Below are 26,187 nucleotides of genomic sequence, written 5' to 3'. Positions count from 1 at the left end.
CCAAAGCGTGAGCCCCTACTCACGAAGCACAAATCCCCAGTTTTGTGCTCTCTGCCACGCAGCCCAGCTGCAGAAGCTGTGTCCTGATCTAATAGCCCATTGCTCAGGCCTGCTTCTCTTGCAAAATCCTCGGCTGCAGCCAGCGCTGTGTGAGGCGGGGAGGCGGAGGGAGGGAGCTTATTTGATCTGCAGGTGAAAGGAGGCTTTATAAATAGGTCACCTTGTTCCACATCCTGAATTTTATTCTTTCCCCATCACGTGTTGAAACAATGGTTTTACTGTTCTGGGGGCAGTCGGACGCACTGAGGGGGAACTGAGCTGAAAGCTGGGTTGGGTGTTCGCTTGCCAGGCCACAGCGACCGCCTCTGTGTATCCCCTGCCTCCCCACGCCGTCCCATCCATTTGTCACCTATCACCTTGGACGTGTCTCCAACAGAGGGTATTGCTCGCTCAACAAACATTTTTTGTCTTTAACAACAAAACAAAAGGGTAATTTTTAGCATTTCCAATTGATCCGAAAGTGCTGTTTTGGAAGGCGGAACTGCGGAGCTGCTGATTTAATTGAAGGGACAGTGTTGCATTCCCAGCAGGTGCTGAGGGCGCTGTCCCAGCTGAGTCAAGGTTGGTGGTCTTGCCCCTCTCCAGCCTCTGCCCCCTAGAGGTCCTCCTTCCTCATCCTGGCCTTGGCAGAACACAGAGCCCCGTATAGCCACCATGGCTGGGTTTCCCATCTGAGGATGGCGCAGGTCTTTTCTTGTTCGGAGCCCACGGAAACAGATTATTGTTTTTCAGTCCCTCAGTCGTGTCTGACTCTTTGCAACCCCATGGACTGCAGCATGCCAGGCTTCCCTGTCCTTCAGTATCTCCCGGAGTTTGTTCAAACTCATGTCTGTTGAGTCAGTGATGCCTTCCGACTGTCTCATTCTCTGTTGCCCCTTCTCCTCCCGCCTTCAATCTTTCCCAGCTTCAAGGTCTTTTCCAGTGAGTCAGCTCTTCACACCAGGTGGTCAAAGTATTGAAGCTTCAGCTTCAGCATCAGTCCTTCCAATGAATATTCAGAGTTGATTTCCTTTAGGATTAACAAATAGCTACCCCATTTTTGCTGGGAAAAAATAAAATTTGAGATGTAAAAGCAGTGCAATTAGAAGTCTTGGGAAAACTTATTGTAGAAATACTGTCCTCTTTTGGGGGGATGGCTCCAGAGCTGTAACTGGGAATTCTTGTCCTGTATTTTAAATGCCCTGCTGTCTCCTTCATGTATATCTTCCTGTGTAAATTAAGTATTTATCCTCTGTTTGCTTTATAAGAAGTGACACATGTGGAAAGACTTTAGGAGTTGCTTTGAGAACAATTTGCTGTTGTGAATGTAGTGTGTTAAATCAGTGTATGTCCACCTTTTTATTCTTTTTTGTGTGCTTAAACATCCTTTTCATTGCAAAACAGAATACATGCATTAAATTTTTTTTCAATTCAAAGAGTCCTTAAAGTTAATGCATCCCACCCCCCACTCTCCAGTATTAACTGTTGTGACAGTTTTGGTGTTTATTCTTCTAGACCTTTCTCTATGCCTATTAAAAATTCTGTTCTTACAAACGCCAGTTCGTGCTCTGCATGTTGTTCTCCAATTTGTTTTTTAAAATATAACAGTGTCATGTTACATGTCACGTTAAGTCAGCACATCTGAGGGGCCACCTCCTTCTCTCCACAGCTGCTGGAGTTCATGGTGCAGTGGGCATCTTTGCCCACATGTCCGTGTGCAGGGCTGCAGGGTTTTACAGACAAGACCCCTGGAAGCGTGGTCAGTGGGTGATTGCAGCATGTTTTACACCTTACTGGAGACTGTCACGTGGCACCTATATGACGAGAAGCATGTCCCAGTGGAGTCTGTCTGTCTGGGATACATGCCCACACCTGTACACAAACAGCCTTTCCCCCACATCTTCCCCTGTTCCTTGTGCATCCCACAAGGCTCGCTGGTCCCTCCATCAGCGATAGAAGCTTGTCGGCATTACTTTCCTCTTGCATAGTGAAAACCGTGGGTGTATGTGTTCTCAACCATGTGTGCCCAGGAGACAGATATCAGTGTGCCCTTCCCTCCCGCTTCAGAGAGGATTGCTGCCTTAGATCAGCAAAGGCTGAGTACCCTTCCTCCGGCCCAGGTCTTGGACTCCCAGACAGTGGGCTTCAGAGGTGCTTCTGACTCCTCCCCACTCACTGGGGGTCACTGTCCAGCTCTGGGCTTCCTTCCCGGCACGTCCTCCAATTCTAGATCTGGTTCCCCTGCCCTCTGAGAGCAGAGAGCCCACTGGAGGAGCCCAAGAAGCTGGAGGGAAGGTGCTGTGTGAGGCTTTGGTCTTCCTCTCGGTGGAGAGCTGTGGCCCCCAGCAAATCCTCTCTGAAGCCAGGCTTTGGGATAGGAGTGCTGTTCCCCAGACCCTAAGCCAAGAGCACGTAATTGGCTGCTGGTGGTGACAGTGGGAGGGGTTCATCCACTTAGCGCTGGGGGTCCACCTGGAATTCCATTGTGAATGGGCAGCTCTGGTGGGTTCTTAGAGTCCCGGGCCACCCCATCCCAGGAAAGACACTATGTGGAAGGCTCTTGCCCATTAGAGGGTCCGAGACACATCCCTTTTCACGGTGAACCATGAGCTGACTTTTGTCCCAGCATGATGGGTGTGGCATCCGGTGGGAGGGGCGTGTTCATGGTAGGTGGAAAACGTCCAAGCCAGTCAACCACAGGGCTTTGAAGACGTCCCTCCCCTCTGTTCCAGAGCTTCTTTTTTAATGTTTATTTTTAATTTTTTAAATATTTATTTATTTGGCTGTGTCAGGTCTTTGTTGCAGCACTTGGGATCTTTAGTTGTGGCATGTGGGATCTTAGTTCCCGGACCAGGGATCGAACCCCAGCTCCCTGCATAGGGAGTGTGGGGTCCTAGTCACTGGACCACCAGGGAAGTCCCTATCTCAGAAGTTTTTATCTCATTCCCTCTCCTGAAAGTAAATGCAGACTCCATGAGGCCTTGCCAGGCTTCTAGTGTGACGTGTGTGTGTGTGTGTGTGTGTGTATGCACCCGTGTTTGTGAGAGCTGTATCCCTCTGTGTCCCTCCTCGGGGGAAAGCGAGTCCATCTGCAGTACCAGTGTGAATCACAGTGTCCCTGTCCTGTGACTGTGACTGCCCACTACTCCTGCTTCCCTTCTCCTCCCACCCCCCCACTCCCACCCCCATACCCCCCAGGGTATGAGAGGAGATGGAACCCTCACAACCACGTGCTCTGCTCTGATCCTGGGGACGGGCTTTCCTCTTTGACACCCATCTTACAGAAGAGCAAACTGAGGCTCAGAAAAGCGTCGGATGAGTCTCAGGCAGAGGGCTGAAGATGAGAAGCCGCAGGAGCAGGGCTGGCAGAGGAATGATGCAGAGTCTGGAGGCTAGGATGGGAAGGAGCCTGGGGGGAGCACCCTGGCAGGCCATAGTCCCAAAAAAGAGGGCTAGTGGGTCCCTGCGGCCCCCAAAAAAGAGGGCTAGTGGGTCCCTGCGGCCACATTTGAAAGTAGACAGGAGATGGAGAGCAGGCAGTTGGCTGATTCGGACAGACAGCTGACCAGCTGCTGAGAGGTTACACTGTCTTTTCTGACCTCTCATTCTGGGGCTGGACTGACCTTGCTGCCACACGATTCCTCCCAGCAAACATCTCGTGCTTTCCTGCTGCCCTGATCCGTGTGTGGGGTTGGCCGACTACCTCCTGGTCTGCTCTTGTAAATAAAGTTTTATTGGAACTCAGCCAGGCTTCTTTATTTATGTGATGTCTGTGGCTGCTCTCAGGCGACAAGGCAGAGCTGAGGAGTTGCACAGAGACTCTTGGGCCCACAAAACCTAAAGCATTTACCAGCTCCCCCTTGACAGAGAGTTTGCTGATCCTGGTCCAGCTGTGTTGTGGTTCAATCACTTAGTCATGTCCAACTCTTTGCGGCCCCATTGACTGCAGCACTCCAGGCTTCCCTGGTCTTTACCATCTCCCGGAGCTTGCTCAAACTCATGTCCATCGAGTCAGTGATACCATCCAACCATCTCATCCTCTGTCATCCCCTTCTCCTCCTGCCTTTAGTCTTTCCCAGCGTCAAGGTCTTTTCTAGTCATTCAGCTCTTTGCATCAGATGGCCAGAGTATTGGAGCTTCAGCTTTGACATCAGTCCTTCCAATGAATATTCAGGGTTGATTTCCTTTAGGACTGACTGGTTTGATCCAGCTACAGTAGGGGTTACGTGTGTGCACAGGCCCAGATGTACTAGCCCACGAGCTCTCTCTGTCCCTCTCTCCCCCTCTCCCCCCACCACCCTATCAGCCCTTCCCTCCTTCCATCTCTGACTTGACCTCAACCTCCTTGCTGTGGTCCTTCTCCATTCCCACTCATTTCTCCCCAAATATTTTAAATTAATGTGTTGGAAGGACTTTCCCACCACCACCCTTCCTTCCCACCTGCCCAGGTCTCCTCTCCCCCTACCCCATCCCTAGCCTCCCCCTCACTCTCTCCATCTGCTCTCATGGGTGGTGTGGGGTGGGATCTTTGACCCCATGAGATTCAGGGAGAGAGGTTCTTCCTGCTATGAGGCTTGAGCCAGCTGACAAGAGGGTGATAGCCTGGAGGGTGAGAGGAATGACCTACTCGCTGAGATAAGGGGGTCCAAGCACTCCCACATGGGCATTTGCCAAGAGCCTGCCTCCCAGGACCCCTGGCCGCCTTGAGGATGGGGCATCTCTGGAGATCTTGTCCCAGCTGATGAGAAGAAAACAGTTCCAGATCGGAAGCCAATCTCACTGCAGATCCCTCCTGTCCTCCTGGTCCTGTGGGTCCCTGGGTGCCCAGTGGGGAGGCCAGTGGTCCCAGGTTGCCAGATCTTCGGCAGCCAGTCCCTGCCCTCATCCCCTGGCAGACGCTTCATCTTGTACCTTGGAGGGAAAATGACACGCTAACTGCAGCCCCACACTGGGCTCCCTTGTGTTGTCCTTGTCCCAGGCACCATCGTGCTCCTGGGAACAAGTGACCCTGTGGTGCTTCTCCAGCAGCCAGGCACCCATGGCCTCTTGCCCAGCTCCTCTGTGTCCTCATTTACTCCTGTTTATGTAGCCAGGAGTCTGCCTGCTGCCTTGTCTGGCCAGTCCTGGGAGAGCGTGAGAGCGTTCATGCTCAGTCATGTCCGACTCTTTGTGACCCCATTGACCGTAGCCCACCAGGCTCCTCCGTCCATGGGATTCTCCAGGCAAGAATACTGGAGTGGGTTTCCATGTCTTCCTCCAGGGGATCTTCCCTACCCATGGATTGAACCCATGTCTCTTGCATCTCCTGCACTGGCAGGTGGATTCTTTACCACTGAGTCACCTGGGAAGCCAGTCCTCGGAGCCTGTCCCCCAAACTAGGCAGCCAAGAGGCCCTCCCATGGGCCAGGGGAGTGGGAGGTAGTGGTTGTGATGGCAGGAAGCACCTTCTCTCTTGAGTGAGGCTCAGGAAATGGGGACTGGAGTGGCGGGGGTGACCAGAGTCCTATCTGTCCCACATTTCAGCCCCTCCTCCCAGTGCTGCCAACAGAGAGGACAGACAGTGGACTCTCCCCTCCGGCCTGTGGCTCTGATCTCCCTTAAAGGACACAGGGATGGTGTAGCCTGGGTGGAAATGAGTCGTCTTGGAGTCGGACTTCTTTCCCAGATGGGCTGTGGGGACTGGAGGAGCCAAACACTAGACACCAGTTGAAGAATGTGGGTGGGAGAGGATGGCTGTCTAAACGTGGGTCCAGAACCACTCAGGGGTGGTAGTGAGAGCCCTGTGCCCACCTGATTCTGGGCCAGCTGGGGGGGGGGGCGTTGATGTGCCCCCTGGAGCCACTGAGCCAGGAGTTTTATGCCCACCCTGGGGTTCCCTTCCCTAGTGTGAACTGGTGGTACATCCTCGGAGGTGGCTGTGCTGGAAGAGAGAGGAGGGACTGGGAATCAGCACCTCAAATGGTTTCTGCTGCCATGCAGGGATTCACCTGCCCTCCAAACAGCAGGTGCTGGGAGTAAGCCTCCCATTGCTTTGACCAGAGGAGACGCCCACTGCCCTGAGCTGACCTTGTGATCAGGCCAACTTGGCCTTCTGCCCTGAGAAACAGTGATGAATTCGCAAGCCTCAGGCTGGACACCTGACACAGTTGGGCGTAACACCTGCCCCCAAGGCCACCTCTCCACACAGACTTCCAGGTGCACGGCCCCCTCCTTTATGCTAACCTAGCTGCAGGGGCAGAGGGAATGTCACTCGGTGCAGAGGCTCCGGTCTGCCCGGAATCAGATGTGATGGGAGGGACATGCCTGTGTGATGTATGAACCTAGTGGATTTCTCCCCTTCTCTCTGCACCCCCAGCTCACCTCCTGTTTCTCCTCCCACCCACTAGGCAGCACCGGATGCTCCACATCACCTAGCAGCCTCCCTCAGGAGTGCCATCCCGGCCTGATTGAAAACTGGAGAAGTGGCCCCGCCATTGATGAGTTTGTCTTGGGAGTTGGTGACCAGGTGAAACGGGAGGCCGACATGGGGCAGAAGGTCACTGGAGGGATCAAGACGGTGGACATGAGGGACCCCACGTACCGGCCCTTGAAGCAGGAGCTCCAGGGTCTGGACTATTGCAAGCCCACCCGCCTGGACCTGCTGCTGGACATGCCTCCCGTGTCCTATGACGTCCAGCTACTCCACTCCTGGAACAATAATGACCGCTCACTCAACGTCTTCGTGAAAGAGGACGATAAGCTCATCTTCCACCGGCATCCGGTGGCGCAGAGCACGGACGCCATCAGGGGCAAAGTCGGGTACACGCGTGGGCTGCACGTATGGCAGATCACGTGGGCCATGAGGCAGCGGGGCACCCACGCCGTGGTGGGGGTGGCAACGGCAGACGCCCCCCTGCACTCCGTGGGGTACACAACACTCGTTGGGAATAACCACGAGTCTTGGGGCTGGGACTTGGGGCGCAACCGGCTCTACCACGACGGCAAAAACCAGCCAAGCAAGACGTACCCGGCCTTTCTGGAGCCGGACGAGACGTTCATTGTCCCCGACTCCTTCCTAGTGGCCCTGGATATGGACGACGGGACCCTGAGCTTCATTGTGGATGGACAGTACATGGGAGTAGCTTTTCGGGGACTCAAGGGCAAAAAACTGTATCCTGTAGTGAGTGCTGTCTGGGGCCACTGTGAGATCCGCATGCGCTACTTGAATGGACTTGACCGTAAGTGTCCTCGGCTCTGTTTTTGGTGGTGGTGTCCCTGGCCTCCCTGTGCCCTGCTGGTCCTGGCTGGGCCCAGCTAAAAGTCTACAGTTGTTGCATTTAAATGTCTTTAAGTAGACACCCCAACTTTCAGATCCTCAGACTCTTGCCTTGCCTCAGATTAGATGAGATTTCTAGCTAGAGTCTGCAGATTACATGGCAGCCCCTCATGGCTGGATGGTGGATGGATGGATGGATGGATGGATAGATAGTTGAGTGAGTGAGTGACTAAAGGAGTGAATGGATGAATGGAGGGGTGGACAGATGGACGGATGGATGGATGAATAAGTAACGAAGTAGATGGGTGGGTGGGTGGATGGTTGAATGAATGAAAGGGTCAGTGGATGGATGGTTGAATGGATGAAAGGATCAGTGGATGGATGGTTGAATGGATGAAAGGGTCAGTGGATGGATGGTTGAATGAATGAAAGGGTCAGTGGATGGATGGTTGAATGAATGAAAGGGTCAGTGGATGGATGGTTGAATGAATGAAAGGGTCAGTGGATGGATGGTTGAATGAATGAAAGGGTCAGTGGATGGATGTTGAATGAATGAAAGGGTCAGTGGATGGATGGTCTTTGACAGATGTGGTCTGTTTCTGGTTGACCTGCCTCCAGGTTTGATCTGCAGTTGATCACCTTCTAGCACAGTAACCATCGTATTATTGAGCTGGGCTTTGCGTCCTGGGGGTACTAGGGCTGCCCACATAGTGAAAGCCAGTGACCTCTCATTCATTCGACAGCAGATATCCCCTGTACTCCGTGGGGTACAGATGTTTCTCTTTGGAACCCTCCGCTGCCCATCTTTCCCTTGCTGCTCCTGGCAGGCTCTGACAGGGTGAGGGCAGTGAGCCCACAGCCAGGTGGGGTGTCCCCCTCACCTGTGTAGCCCAGCACTGTAGGTCCTCCTGGTACTCCTGGCAGGTGTGTATCCAGCAGGTAACCTCCCTGAGGAAGTCACTCAGACCCGGTCTAGGGAACCAGCAGGGCAAGTTCTGTGAGTCCCTCTCTCCACAAATCAGGCTAGAAGGTTCACAGCCACATCTACCCTGTGCAGGGATGGGCAGGGATTGGGAGCCCGGGACCCAGGGTCTCAGGGGAACCTGGCCTGTAGTCCTGCTTATCTCTTCCTAGTAGAGAGTGACTACAGCCCCAGGGAGTTCAGTGCCATCCCCCCGTTTTTGTAATATTTATTTATTTGGCTGCACTGAGTCTTAGTTGTGGCATGTGGCGTCTTCGATCTTCATTGCAGCATATGGAATCTCTAGTTGCAGCATGCGAACTCTTAGTCGCAGCATGTGGGATCTAGTTTCCTGACCAGGGATTGAACCCGACCTCCAAGCATTAGGAGCTCAGGGTCTTAGCCACTGGACCACAGGGAAGTCCTTTAATGCCTGCTCTGTGCAGACAGAGGAGTGAACTGTTGGGTCCAGGCTTCTGAGACTTGGTCTTTCCAAGAACGGGTCAGCCCTGGCCCCTCTGGAAACAGATCCATCAGTGCTGATGCCGGGAGTGCACAGTTTTACTGCTTACATGCCCAGCTCTGGGACAGAAGGCAGACCTTAGAGCGGCCGGGAGGGGCCTGTTCCCCCATGGCGAATCAGGGCGTGCACGAACAGAACTGTTCCCCTGCTGAGTCAGGACAAGGCTCGGCGGTGGTTCTGCCAAAGCAGTCCTGGAGGCCCAGATGGGTGTGATCGGTCAATGCCCTGTCAGCTCTGCATTAGATGGGAGGTCAGATGTCTTTGCAATTTTTCTTGTTTGGGAAACTTAAAGGGATGGAGGCAGAGGGCATGTGTTATGAGAAGGCCACCCCTGAGCTGGACCCCGGGGTGGAGGGGGGAGACTGGAAGTGCCCAGAGGCTTAAGCCCCCTCCACACTCTTGGTGTCTGATGAGGATGCTCCTCTGTCCCCACAATAACGCCAGGCAGTGCCAGGGCCCCATTGGCTTCTAGCCTTCTACTCTCCTAATCAGACATGAATGGGCCCCACTCTGCACTGCTGGCTGGCTTAGGAGGATCCGGGTGGGAAAACCTGTGAGGGTAAGGCAGCAACCCCAACCTCTGCAGGGTGTTTGATCTTATGTCCTAGAAGGGTCACTTTGGCTGCTGTGTAGAAATGGATGGTAGGGGCACGAGGGGCCACCAGGAGGCCAGGGAGGAGCCCTGATGGTTGTCCAGAGGAAAGGTGCGGGTGGGGACGAGGGCCAGGGTGGGCACCGTGGACGTGGGGAAGTGACATTTGTGATGCTCACTCAGCATGTCACAGTGACTCTGCAGGTCTGGAGACAGGACAGTGGTCAGTGGAGATGGAGCTGAAAGCTCTAACCCTGGATGAGGTCACCAAGGAAAGGAAGGAGGAGAAGGCTGAGGCCCAGCCCTGGGGCGAGTCATTGTTTAGGGTGGATGATGAGGAAGGAAAAGTGGAGTAGCAGAGGCTGGGGGGAGGAGTAGTGTTCTGGACACCAAATGAAAAAAGGACTTCAAGAAGGACAAAGTCATGCCAAGTCAAGTACACTCAGCCAAGTCAAGTATACTCAAGACTTGTCCATCAGCTTTGGCGGTGAGGCGATGGCTGGTGACCCTGACAAGGGTCATCTGGATAGGGTGGGTTCAAAAGCCTGAGGAAGGGGCTGGTGTAGAGAGGAGGGGGTGTGGTTATTTCCTGGGGCCACAGGAAAAAATGACTGCCAACTGGGAGGCTTAAAGTAACAGAAATGATGTTTCATCTCAGTTCAGGAGGCCAGGTATCTGAAACTAAGGTGTGGGCAGGGCAGTTCCTTCTCAGGGCTCTGAGAGTCTGTCCTGTCCCAGCACGCCTTGGTTTGTGGACACATCACTCAGTCTCTGCCTCCGTGGTCATGTGGCCTGCTCTGGTTGTGACCTCTTATAAGGACAGGGCTCATTCGACTCCAGTATGTGTGAGTGCTCAGTCACTCAGTCATGTCTGACTATTTGTGACTTTATGGACCGTAGGAGCCCACCAGGCTCCTCTGTCCATGGGATTTTCCAGGCAAGAATACTGCGGTGGGTTGCCATGCCCTCCTCCAGGGTATCTTTCCGACCTAGGGATAGAACCCGAGTCTCCTGTGGCTCCTGCATTGCAGGCGGATTCTTTACCGCTGAGCCACCAGGGAAGCCTTATTCCAATGTGACCTCATGTTAACCAGTTACATCTCCAAAGACCCTGTTTCCAGCAGGGTCACATTCTGAGGTTTTCAGATGGACTTGAATTTGGTGGGAGGGGTGCTGTCCCACCCACAGTTCCTTCCCCTCCCTGGGCTGCTGCCTTCGGGGGAAGACGAGGCAGTTAGAGACAGAGCCCAGAGTATCTGTCAGGTGAGGTCAAAGGGCACCCAAGTCCTCTGCCCAGGAGGGTTTGCTTTACTCCCCAAGGCAGCTGAGGAAGAAGGGATGTCAGAGTCCACCCAGGGAACAGGGCATGACAGGCAGAAGCCCTGGCCAAGTCTGACCAGATACATCTTCTTGGTGTCAGGCCTGGACTGGGCTCTGCAGTCTTCGAGCAATCTTCTTACTGCTCCCTGGGTCGTCTGGAAAGTCCACTCCCTCCTTCTCCACCCAGTCCCACTTCACCCAGCTGCCCGGTGCTGACCTCAGCAGGGAGCAGCTGTTTGCAGAGCGGGTCAGCCAGAGTTGTCAGAGTCCTGTTCACCCCTTCCCCCACCTCACCCCACCCTGGGTACTGCAGTGGGCATTTTGTCCTCCCAGTCTGCCTTCCCCCGAACGCCAGGTGGACCCTCCCCGGAAGAATCCCTGCCCCAGTGCCGGGACCCTGGGCTGAGCTGGCCTGGACAGGGCCAGAGCAAAGGCTGTGTGTCCTTGTGTGACCTCCACCACTGTCCAACCACCTCTGATCACAGACCACTTGTTCTGACTCTTCCTTGGGGCTCAAGGTCTCCGGGGCTGAGGCTGCAACCAGAGGGGCTGCTGTGTCATCTTGCTCTTTTCTGGGAAGAAGGGGCAGCAATGGCCATTGGAGGGGGAGACAGGGCCCAGTTTGGCTCCTAGGCCTGCCCACCCCACTCCCTGGAGAATCAGAAGGAAAGGCCTATTTTTTTTTTAAGCTGTGCTGTGTCTTCATTGCTGTGAGGGCTTTCTCCAGTTGCAGTGAGCAGGGGCTACTCTCTAGGTTCGGTGCTTGGGCTTTTCATTGTGATGGTTTCTCTTGTTGCAGAACACGGGTTCTAGGGCACTGTGGGCTTCAGTAGTTGCGACTCTAGAGCACAGGCTCAATAGCTGTGCTGCACAGGCTTAGTGTCTCTGCGGGATGTGGGATCTTCCTGAATTAGGGATCAAACCCGTGTCTCCTGCACTGGCAGGTGGATTCTTTACCACTTAGCCCAGGCTTTTTTTTTTTTTTTTTAATATTTATTTGTTTGGCTGCACCGGGTCTTAGTTGTGGCCTGTGAGATCTAGCTCCCTGACTAGGAATTGAACCTGGGCCCCCTGCACTGGGAGCATGGGGTCTTAGCCAGTGGACCACAGAGAAGTCCCAGGAAAGGCCTATTTTCAAGCAGCAGACCAGCTGTCATTCAAAGGAGAGTCCTCCTGCACCTCTCCCCCCAACTTTTAATGGCACCTCCCATTAAGGAAGCATTTCCTTGCAGTTCAGCATTTTCAAATTCTCCTTTTTTTGGTTCCCAGGACCTGGGAGCTGTGAAGGTGGTGGGTGGAAACGTCTCTGAACTGGGCACTTCCTGACTTGAGACGTACATCCATGACCTCACAGACCCAAAGTCCATTCACCGCCCGTGGACTGGACACAGAACCAGGCTCTGGGGTTGCGGGTGAGCATCTCTTGGAGAACTAGGAGGTGACCCTGGCTGTGCATGTTCAAATCGTCCACCAGGTGGTTGCTCGTCGTGGAGATGTGGATGTGGGCACGTGGCCTTGTCCAGTTCCTTGTCCTTCTGCCCCCGTAAATAGCGCCAGCTTCACTTCCTGATTCCTGAGCCATACTCCATGCGGATGGAGCCGGATACAGACCCTACAGCCCCACACTCCCCACCCTGGGTAAAAGGACTGAGGGCGGGAAGGCCTTCTGGGTCCGGGTAGTGACCAACCAGAATCTGTGGGACAGATGTTTTTCCTGGCATGATGTCCACATCCATCTCTGGAGCCTTGCACTCGGTCTCTGCAATCAGACCAGGACCCCGGGCATTATAGTCTTGCCTCCTGCAAAATCGGCAATGGGTGGGGTTGAGGATGACCTGCTGTTTAGAAACATTTCTTCCTGAAGGTGTTGATGAGCTGATTTGATACCCATTTAGCCAAGAGGTGAGGATGGGAACTCCCTCTCAGCCCTTCCCATGGCCCAGCAGGCTCTCCATCATAGTCAGTGGCTTTTGAAGCTTTCTCAAGTGTCTTCAGACATGAGGGGAAGCCCCTCTGGGGCTGAGCCACATCCTTGAATGAGGCAGTGCTGGAGGAGGATGGAGGAGAGTTTCTGAGTGGAAGCATGCGTGCTCAGTTGATTAGTCATGTCTGATTCTTTGCAACCCCATGAACCGTAGCCCACCAGGCTCCTCTGTTCTTGGGATTCTCCAGGCAAGAATACTGGAGAGGGTTGCCATTTCCTTCTCCAGGCGACCTTCCTGACCCTGGGATTGAAGCTGTGTCTCCAACATCTCCTGCATTGGCAGGTGGATTCTTTACCACTGCGCCTCCTGGGAAGCCCTCTGAGTGGAGGAGAGGAGCCCAATTCCCCACTCAGAGGCTCAGAGGACCACTAGCTCCTCATCCTGGCATTGCTGGACTTCAGGCTCAGCCAATGGGACTCTGGGGAGCGTCTGGTCCAGACCCCTCGTCTTCCATCTGGGGAAGCTGAGGCCTGTGGGAAGGGAGCCATTTGCTCGAGGCCAGGCTGCTATGCAGGTGAAGGTGAGGGGCTGGGGCTGGGGTCCCCGAGGCAGGTCCAGTGAAGGAGACCAGGTCTCTGCAGGCCAGCAGGTGGGATGATTCCATCCCGACCCCCCAGGAGTCTGTGGGATCCTTGACCAGAACATATGGAACATCATTTAGTTAATCCTTCCTCCAGGAAAGGCCCCGTTTCAAAGCTTTCCATGAAAAACATCTACCACTTCCATCCTGTCTCCTGGGCTTCCCTGGTGGCTCAGACAGTAAAGAATCTGCCTACAATGTGGGAGACCTGGGTTCACTTCCTGAGTTGGGAAGATCCCCTGGAGGAGGGCATGGCTTACCCACTCCAGTATTCTTGCCTGGAGAATTCCATGGACGGAGGAGCCTGGCAGGGTGGCTGCATGGGGTCTCAAAGAGTCAGACATGACTGAGCAAATGACACTATTAGGACTATCCTGTCTCCTGGGACTGCCCAGGGGAGATAAAGAGCCATTGTCTGTCTTCTTTTAAAGCCTGGAATTTCATAAATGCCCTGTCAAGCCTAAGATGTATTCTTTTTTTAAATAACAGCTTTACTGTGATATAATTCACATGCCATGCAATTCACCCATTAAATTGCACCGTGTGGTGACCTCTAGCTTACTAACAGCTGTGTAGCCTCTGGTGTGGTTCATCTTAGAACACTTTCATCATCACCAAAGGGAACCCCTACTCAGTCATTCCCTATTTCCCCAAAAACCACCAGCCTTAGGATTTGGTCTTCAGTCACTGAATTTTTATTTATTTATTTATATTTTGGGCCACACAGTGCGCGGTTTGCCGGATCTTAGTTCCCTGACCGGAGAAGGCAATGGCATCCCACTCCAGTACTCTTGCCTGGAAAACCCCATGGATGGAGGAGCCTGGTAGGCTGCAGTCCATGGGGTCGCTAGGAGTTGGACACGACTGAGCGACTTCACTTTCACTTTTCACTTTCATGCATTGGAGAAGGAAATGGCAACCCACTCCAGTGTTCTTGCCTGGAGAATCCCAGGGACAGAGAGCCTGGTAGCTGCCGTCTATGGGGTCGCACAGAGTCGGATACGACTGAAGCGACTTAGCAGCAGCAGCAGCAGTTCCCTGACCAGGGATTGATCCCAAGCCCTCGGCAGCATAAGCACCAAGTCTTAACCACTAGTATGTGACGTATGTGAAAGTCACAGTTGTGTCCAACTCTTTGTGACCCCATGGATTATACAGTCCATGGAATTCTCCAGGCCAGCATACTGGAGTGGGTAGCCTTTCTCTTCTCCAGGGGATCTTCCCAACCTGGGGATCAAACCCAGATCTCCTACACTGCTGGCAGATTCTTTACCAGCTGAGCCACCAGGGAAGCCCAAAAATACTGGAGTGGGTAGCCTATCCCTTCTCCAGCAGATCTTCCCGGCCCAGGAATTGAACTGGACCACCAGGGAATTCCCAATGACTGAATTTTTAAATATTCTTTTTAATATTCTGAGACACACTGGTGAATATTAAAGAATTTTTGTCGCTTTTTAATTGGTGGAATGGGATCTCAAGGGAAATGCTGGGGGTTTTCTCAGTTTTTCGGTTTGACCTTTTATTTTGTTCACAAGGAGGTTTGGGGAGACTGTGGACAAGGTCACAGATCCACTCACTTCAGCTCTTTGTGTGTCCAGGACCCCGTGGCGGGGAGGGACCCCGAGCCATTCATCTGTGCTCACCTGTACCTGGCTTCATGGGTGAGAGCAAGGAGTCAGCCAGGCATGGGGGGAGAGGAGACAAGCAGAGCCCACGACAACTCAGCAGCCTCTGGGGCCTTGGAGGGCATGACTTTCTGGTTCCTTCTGGAGCAGAGGGTTTATCTGAGACGCAGGCTGTGTGGAGCCTCTCTTGCAGGAAGCTAGGTCTTAGGCCCTCCCAGGGACACGAGGGCAGAGGTGCCCTTGCAGGCTGCTACCAGAAGGCCCTTGGGATCCAGGTTCCTGATGCAGCTCTACCATGAACTGGGCCCCGACTGCAGGGGTTTGGACCCCAGCCTGTAATCCTGGCGCTTCAGCCCCCTCTGCACCTGAGTGCCCTCAGCTGTAAAATGGAGAGGAGAACCGTCCCTGTGAGCAGTCAGGTTAACATAGAATGATTCTCCTCCTGAAAGACCAAGTGGGGTCTGAGACTGGATATATGCAGGGGAGAGTCCATGAAGAGGGCCTCTAGTTCAGTGGCTTAGAGCTAACCCTGATCCTAACCCTTGCTCCTTGTCCTGCCAGTGGTGTGGCCCTGGGCTAGTTATTTGGACTCTATCCCTCAGTTTCCTCATCAATAAAATGGGGATGATGATCATGGTATGTGATTATTAGATCATTCATAACAGACCATCATGGGGATTAAATGAGGGCTTACAAGGGGGCCTGGCCCAGTGAGTTTTCTGTGTTAGCAATTAATAACTCATTTAAAATGTAAAATGAGACAGAAATCAAACCAATATTGTAAAGCAATAATCAATCAATTAAAAATAAATAATTTTTTTTTAAAAAAAGGTAAAATGAGGGGAGCCTTTGGTGGTCCAGAAGTTAGGACCCCGCGCTTTCACTACCGAGGGTCCAGGTTCCATCCCCGGTTGGGGAACTAAGATCCCATAGGCCACACTGCATGGCCAGAAAAAAAAAGTAAAAGGAGTTCATTTGTAGTCATCTGGGTATGAAAACTAGTATCCAGACTTCCATGGTGGTCCAGTGGCAAAGAGTCCGAGTCCCCAATGCACAGGGCCTGAGTCTGATCAACCAAGACCCTGTGCAGCCAAATCAATAGATCAATAAACATTTTTTTTAAAAAACGTCGGGTATCAGTAAGTGATGCTGTTGCTGCTGTTGTTGGTGTTTGCTCTCAAACCACCCAGAGCCATTCTAACAGGCGTCCTCTCTCTCCTCCTATCCGCAGCGGAGCCCTTACCACTCATGGATCTCTGCCGTCGCTCGGTGCGCCTGGCCCTGGGGAAGGGGCGCCTGGGTGAGATCCACGCGCTGCCACTGCCCGCCTCCCTCAAGGCCTACCTCCTCTACCAGTGATGCTCCGCCTGGGACCGCCAGCACAACCACCCCCCCGGTGCCAACTCACTGAGCCACCACAGCGCCACGAGCCTTGGACCGGCGTCCGAGGCGTGGGAGGAAGTCCCGACTTCCTTTTCATCCTCCCTGGCTGCCCAGCCGGACACAGACGGCTTTGGATACGGGCCCTTCTGCTCCCCTTCTGGACCTTGGCAGAAGTCCCCCGCATGCCATATCACAGCCCCTCCTTGGAAAAAACACAGAGGATAAACTGCTGCCCCGAGCTCTTACCTACTCTTGGGGTGGCCTGGGTGCTCCCCACACCTGCCGGGACCCCCCGGTGCCGAGAACAGATCCCAGGGGTGCGAAGAGGTGCTTAGATGAGGGCCAGCACCCGCCCAGCAGGGCAGCCGCAGCGGACGAAGCTCAGGATGTCAGAAGCTCACCATGGCCACCGAGGCAGAAACCAAAATGGGACCTGCCCTAGGCACATGAGCACCCAGCATCAGTCCTGGCTGCCGGAGCCTCCAAACCCTGTATTTATTCTTTTAACAGTAACAAAAGCCATTTATTTATTCCATTTAGAAAGGACACTTTGTTCGGGTCACTTCTCTCTGGAGTGTTCTGTTGCTTTGCTTCCACCTGCCCCTTCCTGGGATGTGTGTGCCTCACTGGCCCTTTCGCTGGGTCATGTTTGTGATGTGTCCCCATGTGGGCACAGGGGGACCTCTGTGTGGGCCCCTCGATCTACAGTTTCCAGGGGGCTCTGCTCCTGAGTGCCCGAGCGGGCCCCTGAAAGGGCACCTCACGTGCAATAATGAGTGTCTTAGGGACCTGTCTGCAAGGGCGGTGGCAGCTCCCCGCGTCCCCCCAGATAGCCACTTGTCACTCAGGCTCATCCATTTTTGCACGTGGTTTTATTTTTTTAGTCTTCTGTGGGGTTTTTTGGTGTGGGTTTGGTTTCATTTTCGCTTTCCTACCTGAGATTTGCCACACGAATACACGGAAGCTCTGGCTTCCCCTGTCGAGAACCTGCCGAAACAAGACGGGGGATGAGTGGGTCTGAGAGGCCAGGGGCAGGGCAGGCGGGGGGGAGACCAGAGCAGAGTTGTGTGTCCTCGAAGCCAGTGCCTGTCTCCGCTTGGTGCCCCTGTCCGGGCTCTGGGCTGAAGTGGAATAGCCTCGGTTCATCACAGTGCCCCAGAGCCGTGGGGTAGGGCAGGGTGGGGTGGGGCGGGCAGCCTGCAGTGGGGGGGAAGCACCCTCCCTTGCACAACTCCCCCACGTAGCAGACCCCAGCACCTGCCACCAAGTCACCTTTTCTTATGTCTTGAAGTCCACCCTCTTAGAATCTGCCTTCTGTTCATTTCTGTACAGGTACAATAGATGACTTTATTTGTTTAAAATGTTTAATATATATGCATATATATTTGTCCGTAAAAAATATGTTTTAAACAGCTGCTGTAGGGTACCTTTTAAAAAAAAAAGTCTTCCAGTGGAGTATATTTTTTAAAGCACAAAATTGGTGCCAAGACTGGGTGAGGAATGTAAATGTCCCCTTGCTATTCGGAGGTTTGTTTTTCCCCCAGTGGGTGGGAGGAACCAAACCTGAGACGTTTAAAGACTGTCCTCGCTCCTGTTTCAGGGTGGGCCATGTTCTGATGAATGTTACACATGAGAGGGTCTCATTAGACAGATCTCAGCCTTATCGCCTTGACCCAGTCGTCTCCCACAGACGCTGGACAAACCCCCGGGCTCCTTGTTGTCTCTCTGCACCCCTGACACCCCAGCTCCCCGAACCTCAGTCCCATCTGTCTTTCCTCTCAGCCCAGAGCTTTGTGGCCTGTACAGTTTTGAAACTCCTGTTCTATTTTATGATGGTTGATAATAGTCAGTAACCTAATAAAGGAAAGTTTATTAAAATACAAAGGCGCTTTGGAGTCCCTCTTTGAGCTCTGTGCTGTGCTGTGCCTAGTCGCTTCAGTCGTGTCCGACCCTTTGCGACCCCATGGACTGTAGCCTGCCAGGCTCCCCTGTCCATGGGATTCTCCAGATGAGAATACTGGAGTGGGTTTTCATGCCCTCCTCCAGGGGATCTTCCCAAACTTTGATCTTTAGGGGAAGGGAAAGGGCATGACGAACCCCTCCCGGGTCCATGGTTTCCAACAACAGATAATGGGGTGACCCCCCAGAGCCCTTGGAGGAGGGTGGAGTGTCAACAGGGGTCCCAGATGGAGGAAGAGAATCCCAGAGGGATGATCCTAGAACATCCCCATCCTTTTCAGAAGTTCTTGAGCCTGTAGCTCAGAATTAGGGACTCGCTGAGCTAGTAGAAAGGATTCTGCACATCAGCAAGGACCCTTGGCTCATTGTTGAGTTGACTGTTGGCTTTTCAGAGTCCAAGCACTGGGCACTCAGCTAAGGGAGCTGGTCCTTCACCCATCTTTACATCCCCAATGCCAAGCACACAGGAAGGCTGAATGAGCCCATTCTGCTAGCTGCTCCCCACTCCACACCCCAGCGGAGAAGATAGGAAGTTCTGGCTTAGACAACTGGTGACTGATAAAGTGAAGAGTCAAGAAGTTTACTAGATACAACCACACATCATGACTAGTTTCCAAAGAATTAACAAGAGTGCATTCTGCTCCCTGCGTGTGTACGTGTGTGCTCAGTCACTCAGTCGTGTCCAACTCTTGGCGACCCCATGGACTGTAGCCTGCCAGGCTCCTCTGTCCATGGGGATTCCCAGGCAAGAATACTGGAGTGGGTTGCCATTTCTCCTCCAGGGGATCTTCCCAACCCAGGGATCAAACTCGTGTCTCCTGCGTCTCCTGCATTGGCAGGCGGATTCTTTACCACTGAGCCCCCTGGGAAGCCCTCAGCTCCCTGTGGGCACTTTTCATTCTAAAGGCATGTTGGGATCTGCTGGTACTGGGCAAACTGCCCTGGTCTGAGGCCCAAGACCCCTGGGACCAAGGGCCCCTGTTGCTTTCTCTGAGAACCTCCTGGCCAGCTTTCCTGAGACCACTTGCATCAGACCCAGCTGAGGGACGTTAGTTAAGATGCTCATCTCTGGACCCTGCCTGAGATGGACAGAATGGACATTTCTGGGACCAGGTCCAGGGATGCGTGACTCCCTCCACCTCCCCAGGTGACCTTCTGTGAGAGTTTGGAGACCACTGGTGGTGACTAGGTCAACTCTATTCCTGGGAAAGTTGCAGGGTAAAGGGAAATCCTTTCAGTGTGTGGCTGGGTTGGACCAGCAAGGAGCACATGGCCTCCTGAATCAGACCTGGGTTCCAGTGTTTCTCTGACCCTCATGAGCTGTGTGATCCTGGTGAGCCTCTGCAAAGTTGCGTCACCATGGTCCCCGTCTCTGAGGAGGGTAGCAAGAGTGACAGAAGTCTTTAATTTTTTTAAAAAACATATTTAAAAAAAGTATTTATTTTTGTTTGCACTAGGTCTGTGTTGCTGTGCGTGGGCTTTCTCTAGCAGCAGTGATCGGGGGCTACTCTAGTTGTGATGCATGGGCTTCTCATGGCAGTGGCTTCTCTCGTTGCAGAGCACGGGCTCTAGGCACAGGGGCTTCAGCAGTTGCTTCACGTGGGCTGAGTGGTTGTGGAGCAAGGGCTTTGCTGCACTACAGCGTGTGGAATCTTCCTGGACCAGGAATTGAACCTGTGTCCCTTGCATCCGCAGGCGGATTCCTAACCACTGTACCACCAGGGAAGTCCTGTGACATAAGGCTCTAGAACAGAGCCAGACATATCAGCAAGTGTGTAAACACATGCTTTCATAGCTCTTGCACCTCTGGAGAATGACAGTTCCCAGATTGGAACTGGTCTCTGAGAATGGACCAAACATTTCTCATCCAACTTCCTGAGAGATATGCTTTCTTCCCAGGTAAAGTTCAAAGATCAAGGTGGGCGTTGGGAGAAGGGACCCCTAGATGCCTTCCCCAGATGCAGTTGGAGGAAAGGGTTGGGCTGAACTTATTTTTAGGTTGGAGTTCATGTCTGGGTTGCCACTCCAACTTGCTTAGAAGGAGATGGCAGCAGGAGGAGAAGGGTCAGGGAGTGGAGAGGGGATGGGGGTGGGTGGCAGACACAGAGGGAAAATAAGGGCCTTTGTGTTACCGGGAGACTTCTGGGGAGCAGGGTTTCGTGTTGAAGGGAGCGGTCTTAATAAAACCATGGTGCAGACTGGCCCATGTGGTTGTAATTAATACCCTGCCTTCAGGCAGGTAGCAGGCTCTCGGGCTTGGCCATAGATGGGAAGAGCCCCCTCCTCCCTCCACCGTCCATCTTCTGCACATGACTCCCCACCCGCCCTCCATCCTGCTCCTCCTCGGCGGCGAGATGAGGAATGTGGATTTACTGAACCATAAAGTATGCTGGGGGAGCTGGGGAGGGGGCCGAAGACAGAGCAATTAGTTCATGCTCCAGTCCAGACACCCAAACATGGTTGGAGGCCAGCTGCAAGGAATATTTGAAATAAATGAGCTGCCTGGGGCCAGGAGTTTGCTGTGTTTTCTGTGCGGGGCCATGGCAACCAAGGAGGAAATCATGAGCTAGGGATTGGACTCTAGAATCAACAAATGATGTCCTGGCTGAGCAAGACCGGAGGAAGCCGCTCAGGGCTCTCCGAGGGCTTCTCGGGGTTCAGCTGCCGACGGGCAGGACTGCTCGAGTGTACTCCTGGTGGAATCGGTGGATTCCTGTCCCAGCTTCAGCCCTCTCTGCCGTCCATGGGGTTCTGCTCTTACTTTTTCTTTCTTTCAAGAAAAGAGAAAGCTGACACCTCCCTGGAACCTTTCTTCCTAGTCTGGAGAACAGCTGCTGGTCTGATAATGCTATTCCTGGGCCGAAGGGATGTTCCCACTAGGAAAGCCGAGGCCAAGAGCAGCTGGCAGCATAGAAGGTGGCACTGACCTTGCTCTGGGGTCTGTCTTTTCACCCAGCTCAGCAGAAGCCTCCTCTGTGACCACTTTGAAGGTACAAAAGGCAAAGGCCCCATGAATCCCTTCCCTGACTCTTCTGAAGTAGACCTCACAACCATCCCTAAGAATGTGTCTTATAGAAGCATAGGAATAACAGGACCTAGTCTAGGACCCTTAACTTGAAGTTCAAATACCTCCTGTTTCTGAATCATCTGGTGACCTCGAGGCAAAAGCAAAACCTCAGAAATTTTGATGCCACAGGTGGGATCTGGGAATCTGCCTCTTGGAACACCTGTAGCTTATTGGGAGACATTGTCCTCTGAGACCCATGCAGACCCTGGTCTGGCCCTCTTTGGCTTCCTTCAGAGACCTGCAAGGAGCTGTGATCTAGAGGAGCTTGGTGAGCACTAGAGTGGAAGGTTCCATGGGAATCAGCTCCACCTACTCTGAAGTGCAAGCAACAGCCCCAGAGAGCTGGGGCTGCAAAGCCAGCATCCTGCCCGGGCACAGAGGTGCTTGTCTTGGAGGAGTGAACAGGATGGGTCCAAGGGGAAACCTCAGGCCTGAACTTAGGCTTCGCCTGTGAAACCAGCCCTGTGAAAGCTGAACCAGGAGCTGACAGGCGCCATGACCCAAGCACCCCCCATCAGGGCCGGTCACTCCACAGATGCTCTCGGCTACTTCCCACGACCTTGGTGCCCACCCAGGACCACATGCCCCCATCTCCTCATGGCATAAGGAGCAGGCATTCCACTCTCCCTCACACCTGCACCCCGAGGCCCCACCTGTTGAAAGATTTTCAACCCAAGCCCATTTATGAAGTATCTTCCCGATGATTTCTGTTAAGCAAAGCAGCCATCAGGCTGCTGATAGCTTCAGGTAGAGCCAACTTCAGGCTCCAAGTAGAGAACCTCACCTTCCCGCTGGTCCATGTGTTGACAGGGGAAGGGCCCAGACTCCAGAGCCCAGGACTGATGCCCAGCTCTCCTCCTCACCGCCTGTAGGGCAACAAGAGCCCCAGGAGCCTTGCTATCTCCATCTATGAAGTAATAGCCATACTTTCCTGCTGAGGAGGTCCACTGAGACACTGTGCGCTTAGGGCAGGGTACATGAGGGTAGCCGGTACCAGGCATTCCTGCCTCACCACTTTCCAACTGGCTCTTTTTAAAAATTAAGCTGAGGACTTCTCTGGAAGTCCAGTGGTTAGGAATCCACCTATCAATGTAGGGGACACAGGTTCAATGCCTGGTCTGGGAAGACCCACATGCCTCAGAGCAACTAAGCCTGTTGTTGTTGTTCAATTACTCAGTCGTGTCCGACTCTTTTTGACCCTGTGGACTGCAGCATGCCAGGCTTCCCTGTATTTCGCCATCTCCCAGAGCTTGCTCAAACTCATGTCCATCGAGTTGGTGATGCCATCCAACCATTTCGTCCTCTGTCATCCCTTTCTCCTCCTGCCTTTAATCTTTCCCAGTATCAGGATCTTTTCTAATGAGTCAGCTCTTTGCATCCAAAGTATTGGAGATTCAGCTTCAGCGTCAGTCTTTCCAGTGAATGTTCAAGCCCATGCCTCACAGCTATTGAACCTGTGCTCTAGAGCCCGGGCCACAACTGCTGAAGCCCATATGCCTAGAACCTGTTCTGCAGTAAGAGAACCCACTGCTATGAGAAGCTTGTGCACCACAGCTAGAGAGTAGCCCTGCTCACTGCAACTAGAGAAAAACCCACGCAGCAACGAGGACCCATCACTGCCAAAATAAATAAATAAATGATTTTTTTAAGTAGGTTTGTAAAAACTTAAAGCACTGCCCAGCGCACAGTAAGTGATCAATAAAAGCCACCAATGTGATTATTTGCACACTGCCAGGGGTGTGAGAGACCCTTGTCTTGGCCCAGAGACCCTTGTCTGGGCTCCAGTGGCACAGACACTAAGGCACTAAGACTAAGGAGACTTTCCCGGGAGGGCATTGTGCAAGGCAGTTCGCTGGGCCTGCGAGCTTCTTTCCTTCTGGATGGAAATGAGGTCACTTTTCTAAAAATCAGTCTCATTGTCAGGGCGGCAGAGTACCCAGCAGTTAAGAGCAGCATGGTCCGGCTCAGTCTGTCTGACCCCCAGTCTCCACAGTTTTCATTTCTGGTTTCTGCCACAGTGAGCTACCAGACCCTGGGTGGTTTCAAACAGCACGCGTTTATTGTCTTACTGTTCTGGAAGTCAGAAGTCCAAACTTCAGGTGGGGACAGAGCCCTGCTCCCTCTAGAGGCTCTCGTGGAGGGAAATCCTTTCTGCCTCTTCCAGCTTCTGGTGGCTCGAGCCTTTCCTGGCTGATGGCCACATCCCTGCAACTCTGCCCCCGTCATCAAGTGGCCTTCTCCCCGTGTGTCTCCATGTCTGTATTATAAGGACAATTGTCACTGAATTATCCAGGATCCTTAATGCAATGGCACCTAAGACCCTTTTTCCAAGTAAGGTCACACTGACAGTTTCCAGGGTTGGAACAAAGACCTGTCTTTCTAAGGGCCATTATTCAACTCTCTACACACATCCCTAGAATGGAGTTCATAAGATACCCACTTATGCCCATAAGAATATACACGGGATGCCCATAAGGATTTATGAAACAAACAATAAAAGTGGGAAACATAGCCCAGTGCCAGACTGGGCTAGGTGTGGTGGGTGCTGCCGCAAGGTGAGAATTCCCAGAGTTATCAGCTACAGCCCCACGGCCCTCCTGCCCCAGCCCTGATGCCCTATCCCATAAGAGCAGGTTGGCTGTGGAACTGATAGATAGTGGGCACCTAGGCTGAGCATGGAAGCCCCGAGGCCAGGCTCAGGCCAGAATGTGGAGAGAACTCGTAATTCGACCATGGACAGAGGACGCGGCCTCCTCTCTCTGGGTTTCCCTCTGATCAGCTCCGGTGAGCCGGTGGTGTGGTCTGGAAAGTTATGGGCTTTGTTCAGGTGTCATCAGAAACTGAGGCTGGGCCAGGAAGCCCCAGTGCGCCATGCCCTGTGGACTCTCACTGCCCACCTCCCCATCTTTCTCTGGACAGAGGGAGGCACTCCCACCCTGCAGCCTCTGCAGCCACACAAGGAAATGGAATGCGAACCCTGGGCTATTTAAAGAGCACAAGAGCCGGGGGCGCGGCTGGGACCCGGCCAGGCAGGGAGCCTCAGGTCAGCCCAGGGCTCCTCTTTGCACATGGCTTGATTTACGGGAGAGCCGCGAGCAGCTCCAACTTCAGACACAGAACTATTTGAAGCAGCTGCCAGATGTTGTGTCTGAGTTGGGTTTTTACAAGTTGCTTACTGGTTAGCAGCCTGCCTCCCGCCGGAGTTCATCTTGCCCCAGCGGGTTCGGGGCCCTGGCACCGGCCCACGATGGGCCTTTGTTCAGCGGCCCTGCTGCTCCCTCCCGCACAACCCAGGCCTGCTCTGCCTTAAGTGGAGCCAGGCTGGGAGCCTGATTCCCAGAGCATCCAACCTGGCTGGGGTGGCAGCATGGCCCTGACTTCAAGGTGTCTCAAAGGCACCAGAAGCTTGTGGAATGTTCCCCTGGGATGCTATTCAGTCTCTAAGTTGTGTCCGACTCTGCAAGACGCCATGGACTACAGCACGCCAGGCATTTACATCCTCCCCTGTATCCCGGAGTTTGCTCAAATTCATGTCCATTGAGTCCATGATTCTATCTAATCATCTCATCCTCTGTCACCTCTTTCTCCTTTTGCCTTCAGTCTTTCCCAGCATCAGAGTCTTTTTCAACAAGTTGGCTCTTCACATCAGGGGGCCAGAGTATTGGGGCTTCAGCTTCAGCATCAGTCCTTTCAGTGATAGGCAGGGTCTAAAACCAACCTTGAGACCCTATGGACAGCTCTACAATGAACACCCCTTGCAGCAGGCCTTGCCTGCCAGGGCTGTCCCCGGGAGGTATGGACCCAGCCCTCACTCTTTCTTCCCAGCTCTTCCATCCTGGTCCCACTTTGGCCACCTGAAACCAGCCTCTTCAAATGGAGCATGAAAAACCACAGGGGCCCAGAGCTGAGACCACAGTTCATTTGGGGGTGGGGGGTGGTTCTGGAGGGTTCCCAAACCTCTGGAAATTCCAGTGAACCAAGGAAGTTCCAGGGAGGCACCAGTAAGACCAATCTTTGGATTGAGGCCACCGTGTCAGGTCAGAGGCCAACCTTGTCAAGTGCGCCAAGATGTCCCACTGTGAGACTATTGGGGTCCACAAAACTCGGGCTTGGGGCGTTGCTTCTCAGCCCCTCTCCGCTCCAAGGAGGCCTGTGGGGAGAGTCACATGACTCAAGTGTTCACTTCCTGAGGCCACTTGGAATGGCTGCTCAGAAGCTTGCTCTGGGACAGAGCAGGCAACCAGGGGAAAGGGTGGGGACAAGGGGCGGGGTGCTGAGGAGCCGGGAGGGAGGGAGGTTGTGCAATTATCTTGTTGCATGTGAAAGCGCACTTGTGTCCATCCAGGAATCCCGAAGGCTGCCAAAGTGGACACAGTGTTCAGTCCACTCCTGAAAGTGCCAGCAATGTTTTGTCCACTGAGCAAGAGAACATCCACGGCTAGCGCTCGAATCTGGCTCTCCCTTAAATGAAATGCCTCTTGGGGCCGCGCTGGGAGGAGCTGGGTGGAGCGGGGGTGGGGGCAGCTCACTGGGCCCTGCGGGGGGCCTGCCTCCCCCTCTACAAGGGGAAGCCCCCCAGACTGCTTGATCTAGCAGTCCTCAGGGACCCACCTCCGAACCACTTTTTCCCAGCCCTGCTTGCTTTTAACTTCTGAATCTTCCAGCGAACTTGAAAGAGAGATGGCAACCAGGGCACCTTCTCTCCAAGAGCCCAGGTTCCCTGTGGCAGAATTTAGGAAGTCCCCAGGCCCACCCCCTGCAGGATGAAGCCCACAACAGTCGAAAGAAGTGCAGAGACCCAGGCAAGGCGACGCAAAGGCTGGAATTTGGGGCTTAGATTTAGAATATCAATTACCAAGAAAATAAAGTCTGTTACTGCTTCCATTATTTCCCCATCT

General features: G+C 53.4%; 1 protein-coding gene across 3 annotated transcripts in view; it reads left to right on the top strand.

Moving 5' to 3' along the window:
• Window positions 1–18,147, top strand: part of LOC133227823 (SPRY domain-containing SOCS box protein 1) — a 134,493-nt gene extending 116,346 nt beyond the window's left edge. For all 3 annotated transcript variants that reach the window (XM_061382827.1, XM_061382828.1, XM_061382829.1), the window contains 2 exons: window positions 6,426–7,256; window positions 16,112–18,147. In XM_061382827.1, the coding sequence (XP_061238811.1) occupies window positions 6,426–7,256; window positions 16,112–16,239 (959 nt within the window). In that variant the 3' untranslated portion in view covers window positions 16,240–18,147. The remainder of the gene's footprint in view (window positions 1–6,425; window positions 7,257–16,111) is intronic.
• Window positions 18,148–26,187: the final 8,040 nt, after the last annotated feature.

This window comes from Bos javanicus, chromosome 16 (genome assembly GCF_032452875.1).
Source record: "Bos javanicus breed banteng chromosome 16, ARS-OSU_banteng_1.0, whole genome shotgun sequence".
Classification (NCBI taxonomy): Eukaryota; Metazoa; Chordata; class Mammalia; order Artiodactyla; family Bovidae; genus Bos; species Bos javanicus.
This window is presented reverse-complemented; position numbering and strand designations above follow the sequence as displayed.